Source organism: Myodes glareolus, chromosome 11, assembly GCF_982192425.1.
Source record: "Myodes glareolus chromosome 11, mMyoGla1.1, whole genome shotgun sequence".
NCBI lineage: Eukaryota > Metazoa > Chordata > Mammalia > Rodentia > Cricetidae > Myodes > Myodes glareolus.
Window position 1 is genome coordinate 66,680,531 of NC_142036.1, and position 14,839 is coordinate 66,695,369.

The following is a 14,839-nucleotide window of genomic DNA, read 5'->3' on the forward strand; positions in this document are numbered from 1 at the left end:
GGCAGGGTTTCTCCATAGCTTTGGAGCCTGTCCTGGAACTTGCTTTATAGACCACACTGGCCACAAACTCACTGAGATCCACCTGCCTCTGTCTCCCAAGTGCTGGGAGAAAAGGCATGTGGCACCACCACCCGGCTAATATGAAGATTCTTAATATACGTTAAGTGGGTGAAAAGAATAATCACTTAATAAGTATAATAAATACAATAACAGTGGTGGCATTTCTAAACAACAAATATATTTCAGTTTCAGGAAGAAAATATACTTAACCTAGTACAGAAACCACAAGAGGCTGTGTGATCACATAGCTGGGCGACATTCTTCCAGATCAAGGGCTTTGTTATAGTCGCTCATAGCTTCCTCTATCAGTCCTATTTTGCCACGAACTTGTGATCTGAGATTATACATTGCAGCTTCATCTGGCTTCAAAGACAAGGCTGCAAAAGAAGACGAAAAGTCTAGATATGTTGGCAGAAATCTCCTGTTGTTCTCATTTTAAGTGTTTTTCGTCAACTGTAACAATGCAATTCAGTTAGAAACACCTGATATTTCTAAGAAGCCAAATGCAGGGAATCACAGTAGATTGCCTTTCTCTGGAAGACTAGCATTGTTTGCATGTGGTTTCCTAATAATTCTAACTTAGCTTACCAATGTGTTAAGATGAGATCTACACAAAGGAATGTGTATTGGTCACATTAAGAACGTGGTGCTACACACACCAATTCTATATAAACAAGAAGGCTTGATGGCGTTCTTCTTTTGGAGTCTGAAAACAGGCACACTAATTGCTATCATCTCGTCAACGTCAACACCATTACAGAATACACCTACCTATGGTAAGGTCTTCTTCAGCTAGTTCATACTGCTTTAAGCAGAAATGTAAACTGGCTCTGTTAAAATACAATGCAGCCCAGTGGGGACAGAGATCAATTGCACTTGAAAAATCTTTTTTTGCTTCTTCATATTTCTTTAATATGGTGTTCGTAACAGCTCGATTCATGAGAGCATACTCATTTTCTGGATTAAACTCCAAAGCCTTTGAAAAGTAGTCACTGGCCTATAAAATGTAAGGATAATGAGCATTTTAATATATTTTAATTAACAGATATCATGAAACCTGAAGTCCTCTTACTTTAATTTAATATTAAGCCCAACGGTTTTCTAAGAAAGCAGAGAGAGAATTTCATCCCAAATACAGAAGGGATTGTAAGAAAAATGAGAAGTAAAGGTAAAAGTTGCTACCATTTGTTGTTGTTGGTGGTGGTTTTTTTAGTTTGTTTGTTTTTTGGCCGTCTTCTAGTCAGTTTTCTGTAAATGTGATATAACATTTAAGAGAGTCAAAATAGAGAAAGTATCTATTTGGGGCTGACTGTTTATGAGGCCCCAAACTCTGATTCCTGACCCTTCAGGAATTTGTGTCCACACAGTACATCATGGTGGGGGCATGAGACCAGAGGCTGCTTTCTTCATGGAAGCTTGGAAGCCAAAAGAAAAGAAGCATCAGGGATCAGATACCTCCTTCATTATTCTTACACACACACACACACACACACACACACACACACACACACACACAGAGCCACTCCCACCCCCTAAACATTTTATTACCTCTCAATAGCATCAGAGGCTGGAGACCAAGCCTTCAGCTCATGGCAAGGATATATTTAGGGTCCAAAGCATAATACCATGTGCAAGTAATTCTAGGCAACGTCAATGGTAAAATAATTGCTGGGATGAAATGTTCCCACTTCCCACAACCCCAAATCTCATATCCCTGAATAGAACAAAAACAACAACAAAGAGAAAGAAATAAAAAGAGAAAAAGAGCAGACAGAAAATAAAATATAAATTAGGTAATTAAGAGCTCACAAATAAAAACAGGCAAAGAGATGAAGATACAGATGAGTTTTCAAAAGAAGATTCTAAACTGCACCAAAAGGAATATAAATTTTATTGTATTACAAACAAATCAACTTGTTGATAAAACCAAAAACTAAATCATTTAGTGTTGACCATGGACTTGGAAGATGTAAACATCAAAGTGAAGATGACTACAGTTTGGTTAAAAGAGAGCAAAACTGCTCTTTGAGCCAAAGATTACACTTGACCTTTGTCCCTTTAAAAAAAAAATCTCAAATTTCTCCTTCTCCTTGGTGAAACTTTCTTGGTTTTCCGCTGAACTGGTGTCATCCATTTGCAGACCTATTCCGCTTTTCAGTGAAATCTTCCAATACTTTTATTTTAAGCCTTATTTGTGATTTGGTTTTCAAAAGAACCTTAAGTTGAGATCTCAGGTCCTGGTCCAAGAATCAACTGCCACAAGATAGCAAAGAAGTATCTTGGAGAATAAACAAGGAATTTCTATTGCCTCCTGGCACAATCGCGGCACCTGGGCACATGACCGTCTTTCAGTAATGCATTTTTTATTCAGTTTTCAGAGTACTGGTATAGGTAAAACAGAATTAAATAAAACTGGACCTTTTATCACATGGAGATAAGACAAACCTCTGACTTCTAATTTAATTCTGTCTATAAGGGAAAATGAACGACACACTCAGTTTGGTCTCTCAGGCTACATGCATCTCAGTCTCCTTGCAATCTGGAGTCTGTCCTATCTGTGAGTTATTCTCTTGCTAAGGTTGCAGATGTTCTCAAGCCTTGTGGACATTTCCTAACTATTTCCTCCAAAGCATTTCCATGGCACAGACTCTCTTCATCTTTCAAATTTCTCTCTCATTGCATAAGTGTTGCAGCTCTGAGGGGAAAGATCTTCCCAATGAAAGTGTTATAGCTCTGAAGGAAAAAGTATCCTGGCAGTTGGGAGCCAAGGAAAACCACAAAGTCACATCACACAGCAAACTGCATGCAAGAGATTTACTGGGAGATATCTAAGAGGGTGGCTGCCTCTGCTCAGGAGAGAAGCAGCAGGGATGTGAGCAGGAGACAGGCTTATATAGAATTTTCAGGGTGGAGATTTCCAGAGTGGAATTGATGGGATTTCAAGCCAAGACCAGGCATTGGTGAGAGTTAGAGTTCAGGGATCAGTGGGATTTATGAGCTCAGGGATTGGAGTGTTTTTGGACTCAGGGATTGGTGGGTTTTCAAGCTCAGATATTGGTGGGGTTTTGAGCTCATATATTGGTGGGGTTTAGTAGGTTTTCAAACCCAGAAGTGGTCTCAGACTTTTTACCCTACACCTTGACCCTCCCTGGTCTTGTTCTGACCTCTTAAGCATTTTCTGCACTCAAATCATTTCATAGGGATCTTTCCTCAGGCTCATCTTCCATCCATGCTAGTGTAAACATTGCTGGCATGGCAGCTACGACTCATCTCAAGGACTCGGAATGCTGCGTTCAGATCTTGCCTCTACTTTGACTGAGTTATAAAGCTCCATTTGTATTAATTGCTTAATCTGACAAAGAAAGTGACAAACTCTTATTTCCATTGTTGGTGATGAACTAAGCATATACTGAGTAAAGTATGCAAAATGTAGTAAGGGTTAGTCAATTACTACAGATATTCTTTTCTTCAAATATCTACAAAAGAAGAGGCAACACAACCTTCAGGCGATTTTTTTCCTGAACTTTGTTTCCTCTGACTTTTGAGGGACAGTTACATCAAGACTGCATAACCCTTCTTCTCCCTGATGGCAGCAGCTATTTCATGCCATACTCAAGTGAACTTTTTGGATTCACTGAGAGAGGGTCGGAATTGGCACACACCTGTGAGTAGCCTCAAAACAACTCCTCCTTGAAGAAAAGGTTGTATCCACATACACCAGAAATGAAGCCAATGAGTGTCTGCAAGCATTACTTTCTTGGTGAAACAATCCAGGCTTCATGTTAACTCATCATGAAGTGATGAGTAGTTCTCTAATCACACCAGTGTGCCTTCTGTCCGATGGGAGCAAATCGCGAAGGGTCATGCGCTAGCATAACTAATTCTGAACAACAGAAAATTATTCTATTATCATTCTACTATGTTGTGTCTATGGATATATTGTCTCCCTGCATGCTTCTGCACTATGTGTGTAAAACGTGCTCAGTGGCCGAAAGAGGGCATCGGATCCCCCTGAGAATGAAACTTCAGGTGATTGTGAGCCTCTGTGTATGTGCAGAAACGCAAACCCAGGTCCTCTGGAAGATCAGCCAGGGCTCTTCATAAGCACTAAACCATCGCTCCAACTCCTACATCCTAACTTTGTATTATAGCATCCAAAGTCTATTACTAAGAAAATTGAAAACCTATTAATGTAATGAGATTACTTAAAGTAGAGGAGTATGAAACAATTAGAAGTTAAGGCAATTAAAACCTCCGGGTCTCAAACAACTTGTCTGATGCCTTCAAATCTATAATTAACGGACTAATCAATCATAAAGAAGATTGAATTATTGGATAGAAGTCATCTGCAGTTAATCATTCGTACCAAGTATCCCATCCAAATGTGTTTTTAAAGCACTCTTACTGACTTGATAATAAACAGCAGTCAGGTTTTATAAGTGCTTTAATGCTCTGGCAATTATACATACATATATATTTGATAAGGCACCCTTCCTCCTGTGCTAAAGTCTTCCTCCAGAAACAACTAAATGGGGGAGGGGAGAGGGCATTTTCTCCACAGAGAGGCCCAGACATGGCACCATAGCTGAGTTACTATGGTTAACACGTGTTAGTCTCTGAGGTAACACCCAGACATCCTACACCAAGACAGGAAATAGCTTTAGGTAAAATATTTCTCAAGGTAATATTTTTGTGATATTGAGAGAATAAAGACATACTTTAAACACTTTTTGAGATTTATTTTTTGATTTTTATTTTATGTGTGCTTGTGAGTGCCAGCATGCAGTATATGTACTGCATCTATACTTGGTGCCCACAGAGGCCAGACGAGGACACTAAGTTCCTGGAACTGGAGCCACAGATGATTGTAAGTCACCATGTAAGTGCTAGAACAGAACCTTGGCCTTCTGCAAGAACAGCATGTGTTCTAACTACTGAGCCACCATATCTCCAGTCCATATATATACAACCATACACATACACAGAGGGAGACATAACACACACACACACACACACACACACACACACTCCCTAGCACAAAACTCAAGTCCAAATGAATCAAGAACCTCCACACTGAACCTCATAGAATAGATAGTGAAAAGTAGTCTTGAACACATTGGCACAGGAGACCTCTTCCTAAATATAACACCAGTAGCACTGGCACTGAGACCGACAATTAATAAATAGGACCTCCTGAAACTGAAAAGCTTCTGTAAGGCAAAGGACACAGTCAATAAGACAAAACAGCAACCTATAGAATGGGAAAAAAATAGTCACCAACCCCACATCTGACAGAGGGCCGAACTCCAAAATATACAAAGAACTCAAGAAACTACATTTCAAAATATCAAATAATCCAATTTAAAAATGGGGTACAGATACAAACAGAGAATTCTCAACAGAGGAATCTCTAATTGCCGAAAGACACTTAAGAAACTGCTCAACAGCCTTAGCTATCAGGGAAATGGAAATCAAAACAGCTCTGAGATAGCATCTTACACCTGTCAGAATGGCTAAAATCAAAAACACTAGTGATAGCTTATGCTGGAGACGATGTGGAGTAAGGGGAACACTTCTCCATGACTGGTGGAAGTTCAACCTTGTACAGCCACTTTGGAAATCAGTATGGCAGTTTATCAGAAGATTGCTTAACACCTCAAGAACCAGCAATACCACTCTTGGGAATATACCCAAAAGATGCACACTCATACCACAAGGACATTTGCTCAACTGTGTTCATACTAGCATTATTTATAATAGCCAGAACCTGAAAACAACCTAGATGACCCTCAACTGAAGAATGGATAAAGAAAATGTGATACATTTACACAATGCAGTACCGCTCAGTGGTAAAAACAATGACATCTTGAAATTTGTAGGCAAATTTGGGTGGAGTGAAAAATAAATGCTTAGTGAGGTAACCCAGATTCAGAAAAACAAACACGGTTTGTATCTCTCACAACTGGATATTAAACATATAGCAAAGGATAACCAGCCTACAGTCCACAACTCCAGAGAGGACAGGAAACAAGGAGAACCCTAAAAGGGACATACATGGATCCCCTGGGAATGGGAAGTAGACAAGATCTCCTTGGTAAATTGGAAGCAATGGGGGAGGGTGATAGGAAATGGGGAGAGGAGAAGGGGAGTGGAGAGGAAAACATGAGGGAACATGAAGGTAGAGTTGGATAAAAGACAAAGAGGGAGAACAAGGAAAGAGATAGCTTGAAAGATATAGCCATTATGGGGTTAGCGAGAAACCAGGCACTAGAGAAAATCCCAGGAAATCCATAACAATGACCCCAGCTAAGAATCCAAGCAATAGTTGAAAGGGTACCTTAAATGTCCTTTCCCTGTAATCAGATTGATGACTACCTTAATTGTCATCATAGAACTTTTATATAATAACTGTTGGAAGCAGATGTAGAGGTCCACAGCTAAGCACTGGGCCAAACTCTTGGAGTCCAGTCATAGAGATGGAGGAGTAATATTATGAGCAAAGGGACAAAGACCATGATGGGGATACCCACAGACACAGCTTAATCGAGCAAGGAGAAACTCACGGACACCAGACTGACAGATGGAAAACCTGCATAAGACCAAACTAGGCCCTCTGGATGTGGGTGACAGTTGTGTGGCTTTGGCAGTTTGTGGGGCCACTAGCTATGGAACCAGGATTTTTCCTAGTGCATGAACTGGCTCTTTGAAGCCCATTCCCTATGGAGGATACCTTGCTCAGCCTAGAAACATGGGAAAGGGCCTGGGTCTAGACTCAAGTGATGTAACATACTTTTTTGACTCCCCATGGGAGGCCCCACCCTCTCAGAGAAGTGAATAAGGATTGGGGATACAGAGAAGGTAGGGTGAGCAGGAAGAGGGGAGGGGAGGGAACGGGGATTGGTATGCAAAATAAGATTGTTCTAAAAATAAAAAATAATATAAAAATAAACAGAAAAAAGATATTTCTGTGGCAATCAAGGGAAATTGAGGAAGAAACTGGAGTGGGTATGAGGGAAAGCCCCCCCCCCCATTTTTAAGATTGCAGGCTGCATGGTCTCACACACACAACTATAATCCCAGCACTGGTCTCCCTGGAGGGAGAATCAGGACGATCACAAATTAGACACTAATCTGGCCTACGCAGGGAAATTGTCTCAAAAAAAAAAAAGCGAAAACAAACAAAGTTGAAGATTGTAGATTCGAGCTACTGTGTTATTGAGAAGGAAATAAAATGGTAATGAGAAAGTAAATAAATAATAGTTAAGGGTCATAAAAGTAGTTTGATTGTCACTAGAATAAAACTATAAACCTTGCTATAAATCAGAAAAATGAAAGTACTCAAAAGGGAACACAACACAGAAGAAAAAACATTTTATGTATACATAAATCATAGAAAATATAAAAATCTTTCCACCTGATTATCTTCCCAACTGATATTCCCAAGCAAGAGGGGAAATTCAAATTGCAAGTGCAAAATTATAGAAGGCATGAAGGCATATATTTACCATGAATTTCAAAATGGTTAAGACTATAAATTTCACATTATTTGTATCGTACTCAGTTTTTAAAAATAAAAACAAAAAATATATGGTGTTCTGCCAAAACAATATTCGGAAAATAGACAACAAATTATCACAGTATAATCAGTAAGTGATAAGTAAATTCATTCAACACAAAATGGAAAAGAACAACATGAATTGTAAAAAGCTAACAACATTAAAGAAGTATTTAATGCCAACAGAACACGCTATGGAAAATGCACATTGCCTGAGAAAACTGCCGGTGACGAAAGTAGATATTCCCAGCATTGAAGTAAGCCAGCGAGTACTTGGGGTCCAGAGAAATTGCTGCCTGGTAGTCTGTCATCGCGTTCTGCTGTTGACCCATAAACTCGTGAATCACACCACGATTTGTCAAGAATTCTGCTGTAGTATTGATCTGCAACACAATCGTAGGAGGATTTGGCATCTGGGAATAGCATTTATCTCCAATTCATGTCTGTGAAATGAAGGTGATGAAATCCACTTGTGGGAACAGGGGCTGTTGCAGTGTGGGTACAACCCAATTAGAGCAGATATCGTCAGAAAGGGCTTGGAAGAGATTGGGTCCATGTCAATGTTTTATGAATGATTGCCATAAAACAAAGAGTTTGAGAGCTTTAACTCAAGTTCTTTCCGAGGAATAGACATAGGGGACATTTACCTTTGAATCTCTTAAATGAGAGAAGACATTAAATTGAGCAGTTAACATGCTCCACTCTCTTATGCTGAAACAATTATCTTTAATCCTTTTCCTTTTTACCCCTTATATTACCCCTAAATATTTCAAAATTATTGAAACAAAACTAAAATCTGGAAGAGAATGCAAAGCATGAGAAGGCTGTTCCTTCATCACAAAAAGAAGCCAAACATCTGTATTGTTTCTAATTGCTTCACACTTGGGACATCACTGTTCCATTCTGAATTCATTTTATACTGAAAAATACTACTAATGTCCTATGAAACATACAAGCTGCACTTGTTAAAATGAATTAGTGCTTATTAATAATTTTGATTTTAAATTTTAAATGCATTTAGACTACAAAATAAGCACACCGTACTAACTCTACTCTAGGCAGAACTCTGGGGAAACAAAAGATTATTTTTCTACCTGAAATAGGTAACAGAGAACAACTAACATAGCCTTATTCATTGATGGTTTGAATATATGCTAATAGTACTATCATCAATATAGATTTTTACCTTTATGGCAGTGTTAATATCCTGCATTGCAGCGAAATTATTACTCATTTGAAGACAAATGACAGCCCGTCCTTCATAGGCTAGACAGCTCTTTGGTTCAGCTTCTATGGCAATTGTAAAGTGATTCCAAGCTTTCTGGAATTTTCCTTGGGCCTAAAATAGTTATTCAATTTCATGAAGCAAGAAACAGTCTATAACATGGCAAATGTTTCTGATTCTCACTCATTAAAATCTTTGGTGAGGTATATATTATATGGTACTAAAGCTAAGGCATTTTAAATAAAAATAAGACAACAGGCTACAAAATGAGCATCCTTAATGAAATACTTGCTTTTAAATATTTATGACCAAATTATGCTCAATTAAATTTAATTTTATAGTCATCTACTATACCAACCATAGATAACTTAAAGTCATAGCTATTATGTGATACCTATACTTCTCTTGACTACCAAAAAACTTACACTGGCCTCCACGATAGTCAGAAGTGATGGCATACACCCTTGAACCCAGCACTCGGGAGGCAGTAGGCACATATCTATGGGTTTGAGACCAGCCTGGTCAACATAGTGAGACCTTATTTCAAGTAAGTAAGAGTGTGTGTGTGTGTGTGTGTATGTGTGTGTGTGTGTGTGTGTGCGTGTGTGCCTGTCTGTCTGTCTGTCTGTCTGTTTGTGTTTGTAGATAGATAGAAGATAGATAGATAGATAGATAGATAGATAGATAGATAGATAGGTAATTTCCAGATATCTATAATATATACATAATGCACAAAGCAAAATTAGCATGTGTTACATAAATAATAGTAATAGTGAAAATAAATTGTTCCAGCATCTGGAATTTTAGCAACACTTTATAAACTCTACAGAAGATGCATGTAAGTCTACCAAGCATTGCTTCTAACAACCTTAGTGCCAACTGGAGAAAAGAGAAAAAAGGTCAGGAGAGAGGCACCGGTACTAGAAGGATGTCAGAGTGTTTTGCAGAGCAGGACAGCTGGCAACTAAACACCTTCCCACAGGAAGGCAGGGAGTTAATTAATTCACGATGGTCCAACTTCTGTTCTTTCTCTCACAGGCTCAAATAGTCAACCTGCCAGAGTCTCAGAGACTGGCACATTCTAACCAACGTGGGCCCAGTGAATCTCACATAAAACCTTTAAAGAAATATAACTACACAGCGGACTACATCCCAATTTCTAATAGCAAACTTTGAGTCAAGTGTCTGGAAATCTGCAAGTTATCACAAGTTTATCTAATAAGCAAAAGTAGGCAAACTGAAGTTGTACCATCAGAATATTAAACCTCAAACCACCTGAGATAGGATTTAAGTTATCAGTTGTTTTGACGTCTGCTGTGCTCAGTGTGATAGCCCCGGTTTTAGGCAAACAGTAAAGGTTCTACATGTATGTGGAGAACAGGCTGTCACTCGTTCCCTGGGCAGCACTTGGTTGGCCCTAACTCCCCTCCATAAGCCTTTCCCTTTCCTGATTCATTCTTCCATACCAATGTGCTCTTCAATGCTTTTTTTTTTTTTGGTTATATATCCAGTGGGATTTTCATAAAATACAAATATGATGGCATTTGCTGATCAGTGATGTTCCTATTTTAACTAGACTTCCAAGCTTTTATTCCAGCTCTTACTGAATTCCCTAGTGTCATCACAATCTCCCTCTACTCACCACATTCCCCTCATGTGAACCTTCTGCCTCTTCTTACAGTGTGTCCTCAAGGGTTGTTCCCCTTGTCTCAAGACTAAATCCTAGCCCAATCCCTTCCCTACCTAACTACTAATCTTTTACACCTCAACATAAATGTTAATTTATCAGTAAGTTCTCTTACCCCTTAGTTGGGCTCATTTTGTACTAAAAATTCTTTAGGGTTTTTTTTTTCTTATTGTGTTTTTGCTGCATTTATCACAATTACAATCAAATCATTACCCATGCACAGAACAGTGTCTCTCTCTCCAAATGAGGAGTTCACCTATCCAAAAGAAACTATGTTCTTATAGAAGACTGTCTCTGGGGGCCGGGAGCCACTCCTCATCTATATCATAGGTGCTCAGCCTGCGAATTGTGCGAGCACACTGCCTTGGGTTTACCTCTAGGAAGGCGATCATTTTTCTCTAACATGTTCCTGGGCGTGGGTCATGATAACAGCCAATCCCATCTCTTCCAGCATTTTTTATAAGTCTCAGCTTAGCTCAGGTTCATCTAAGTACATTCTTTGTATTCAACTGAGTCCTTGCTCCCTACTCCTACCCTCCATACTACAGTAAAGGAAAACCAAATGTCCACAGCCTGAAAAAGAACATCTGGTCACATCACCAATAAGAAGCCAAATATCTCTTTCTCCTGTCCAAACAATGTTCTCGGCGCTGAAAATGCTGTTAGAGTTTACCTGTAAATTATAGCCTAGACTAATCCTCGCCTTTAAACATGATGGGTCAATGTGCAGTGCTTTCAAGAAGTCCTTCTGTGCTTGTTTCAGGCCATCATCTTGTCCATACTCCATGTAAGAATTCCCCCGTCCAATATAAGCATCTAGAAAGCGTGTGTTAATTTTAACAGCCCTGGTGAAGAAGTCAACAGCACCTTCAAATTCTTTAATTCTGGGAGGAAAAGAAAGAAGGAAAACATGATGCCTTCTGGTAAAATGATGTCTGCTAGCACATAGTTGATGCTTTCTACACATGACTTTGTCAAAAGGATTTGTATTAAACTATTAGAGAAAGCCTTTTATTTTTATAATTGATCAAAAGAAGTACATAAGTCTATATGATCTAAGGAAGTCCAGAAGAATCTCTGGAGATTTTGGCGAGGAGAAGACGGGAAATAAAAATCACTTTCAAGGATCACAAGATGACTCAGTGGGTAAAGACACTTGCTGCCAAACCTGATGACCTGAGTTTGATCCCAGTAACCCGCATGGTAGAAAGACATAGCTATCTAACAGCCACATGTTTCTGTGCTCACACGAAATAAATAAATAAATGTAAAAATTAAAACCTGTTTTCACAGCACAATGTGGAATGTTATTGTAGAATTGTTTTTTCAAAAATATAAAAGTCTAAACAGCAGTCTTAAACTTTGTTTTAACAATGATCAATTACCAACACAGAAAACATGCACTGATATTGACAATATGTGTTATTTAAATTACAGTCTCAATCTATCTAATTGCTTCAGTCTACAGAGGACCAAATATACAATGATAATCATAGAAGTTTATATCACCTAGAAATACCATAGCTGCATTAGTTTATATAAGTATGCTTCACGATTCTCAAATAAAACAAACTTATTTAATAATGCCTCCTATAGAATTTATTCCATAACTGACTGACTCATAGCATTCATAAAATATAAGTTTATATGTATTTAGTAATTCTTTTCTTTTTAAGGGACACCTCATTTCATTGAGGACATCAATGAAAACAACAGCCTCACATATTATTTAGCAAGTAATTTTTCAATGCTTGTCCATAACAGCCACAAAAATAATTAAGGGCTGGAGAGATGCTGTGGTTGGAAATGCTTACTGTTCTTGCACAGGACCCGTATCAGGCAGCTCACAAGCATTCATAACTATAGTTCCAGGGATCTGATGCTCTCTGGACTCCTTGGGCACCCTGCACACATGTGGTGCACATAAACTTACATAGACACACACACACATGCATATAAATAAAAATTATAAATCTTAGAGAAAAAAATCCTTATGCTTCTGCATTTGTGGATTTACTGTTGTTGTTGTTTGTTTGTTTGTTTTTGTTTTTGACCAAACACCATCCAAAGGCGTGCACTGAGTGCCATCTAGAAGATCACACTAGCATCAACACTGAAGTAGTAAGGACCCGCAGCTTTGGATGTACCGGACAGGCAAGGGTTAACAATGGCTTTCATGAGTCAGATATTAACTTCTGGGTTTATTCAGTATGTGGTTGCTCAGAAATCACAGGATCATCTCTCTGGCAGTTTACAGTGAAGCTGCACTGGTCTCTCAGTAACTGCCACTAGTTAAGGTAGGCTAGATCATTTGAATGTGGGGTCACAGTGCCTCTCCAGGTGTCACCATGGTGAATTACATCCGCAGTCCTGGCAGGGACTAACCCTATTTATCAAGAATAAAGATGGCATAGGAGTTCTGTACAAAATGCATTTGTTGATAGGTTTTCTTATAGTCAATATTTCCACCAATGGGTAAAGTATTTACTTATAACATGTACCTACATGGTCTGTGTCTTCTGCATTTTTCCAGGCAATTGTCATATATTCGCTATAAGTTATTGAGCATTCTATTGGATTGGCATTCGGTTTGTACCATATCCACTGCTTTTCTCACCCATGAGGGAATTTAAAAATCTGCTACAGGGCTTATAATAAACAATATTTCCTTTTGAGCAGCCTAGTATTACAAAAGCATAAACAGTAAATCAGACAGCGAATCAAAGTCCACTACTCTGTAGTGCAAGTTACATATGGTGAAGGAAGGTTGTCTCTATCCTTTATCAACGGTAACTGATGCGCACTTAGTCCATTCAGCTGAGTAAACAACCTACAGGGAATAAGTGGACTTTCTAACGTCACCTGACAAGCGCCTTAAAATTATCCCTGATTGAAAGTCACAGCCAGGCCAGGTGGCAGAGTTGAAGACAGGGTTTCCCCTGCTTCCTACACCAATAGACAAGGAGTAAATGAACAGGATGCCCTGGAGGAAGAACACTTTCATTTTCCTGGAGACGGGTCTGCCATGGCATCCTACCTAGCATGGTCATTATCCAGTGAGAAGATCTGGCAGAATATCTGCATTGCTTCAAGTGGGTGTTCCTTGAATATTGGCTGTCGCGTATACAAAGTACATTAAAAGATTTTCTGAAAATAAATGTTTTAAGGTGAATCTCAAAGTCACACGATCACTCTCATGGGGAGCTCCAGTTTACAGTGTCCGCTCTGAGTCACGGACACAGACTCACTGAGTTTATAGTAATCACAGATGTGACCAGAAATGTCCTTCTGAGTTGTTCTAACAAATCACACATACCCACGAACACTGAAGAATGTGCTTTGCAGAATTAAAGACCTAAAAGTAGTTAATGAAAATATCAAAATAGTATGATAAGTGTGTTGTGGCAGCAAGTGTTTGTGACATACAGTCAGGAAGTAGATATTATTTTTTAAAACACAAAGATGGCTTTCTCATTGAGATCTAAAAGTTCACATTAGCATAACACTCTTGTTGGTTAAATTGGTCTATAAGTAGGGTATTCAGCCTAAGGAATGTTGTCTCCTGACAGCCACAAGAGTGAGAGCTAGAAACACACAAAGGATGCTTCTAAAGTCAGCTCCCTAGGTTCAAAGAGCAAAGCCCTGGATTTTAAAGGTTTATTATTTTTATAAAATTTCCCAAGTTAAAAAATATCTTTTTCCTACTCCATAAAAGCCAAAAGTAAGTTCGATAGTTGAAAGTCATTCTTCCATAGTATAAGTATGTTGCCAAAATAATTTTTCTAAAGAATACATAATCACTAAATATTCCCTGTTGTTAAAGTTCAGTAAAAGTGTGAAAACCCAAGACACACGGAATTGAAACTCTGAGCTGCCAGGGCTTTGTGGTTGATTTAAATTCCCCTTTTATTAGAGAACAGTGGAGACCCCAGAGCGCTGCTGGAACTGCAGAGCAGTATCAGCTTTAGGAATCCTGGATGTTGTACCCCAAGATCACATTTCATAAAGCTGTGAGTTCAACACTGGGAGACAATGACCAATTCTAACAGCTGGTAAATAGAAACGAGGCTTAGAGAAGTGGGGGGATGTTTCAAATGTTGACAGATGCCATGATCTCAGGTAGTTTGGTCTACACACATCCACCAAAGTAAACACATCAGTCACCATTTCGTTTCTTCTTAAGAATGACAAATTCTTAAAGAGATGGACCTCACAAAGATCGACACATCACAACAGACAAAGGTATGTCTGTGGATAATGAAAGGTCTGAGACCAGGTTTTAACCCTAAGGCATCTGCAGAATTTACAACTA

The 14,839-nt window shown here is 38.9% G+C and overlaps 1 protein-coding gene across 2 annotated transcripts in view; it reads right to left on the bottom strand.

The window, feature by feature from the left end:
• Positions 1-216: 216 nt before the first annotated feature.
• Ttc6 (tetratricopeptide repeat domain 6) overlaps positions 217-14,839 on the bottom strand; it is a 154,267-nt gene continuing 139,644 nt past the window's right edge. Inside the window, exons 28-32 of one of the 2 annotated variants that reach the window (XM_087911793.1) lie at positions 11,201-11,411; positions 8,802-8,954; positions 7,828-7,998; positions 832-1,057; positions 217-437 (exon numbers count right to left, since the gene is read on the bottom strand). In XM_087911793.1, coding sequence (XP_087767919.1) covers positions 301-437; positions 832-1,057; positions 7,828-7,998; positions 8,802-8,954; positions 11,201-11,411 — 898 coding nt within the window. In that variant the 3' untranslated portion in view covers positions 217-300. Of the gene's footprint in view, positions 438-831; positions 1,058-7,827; positions 7,999-8,801; positions 8,955-11,200; positions 11,412-14,839 lie in introns of those variants that run through there. The other variant, XM_087911794.1, reaches the window with a different exon arrangement.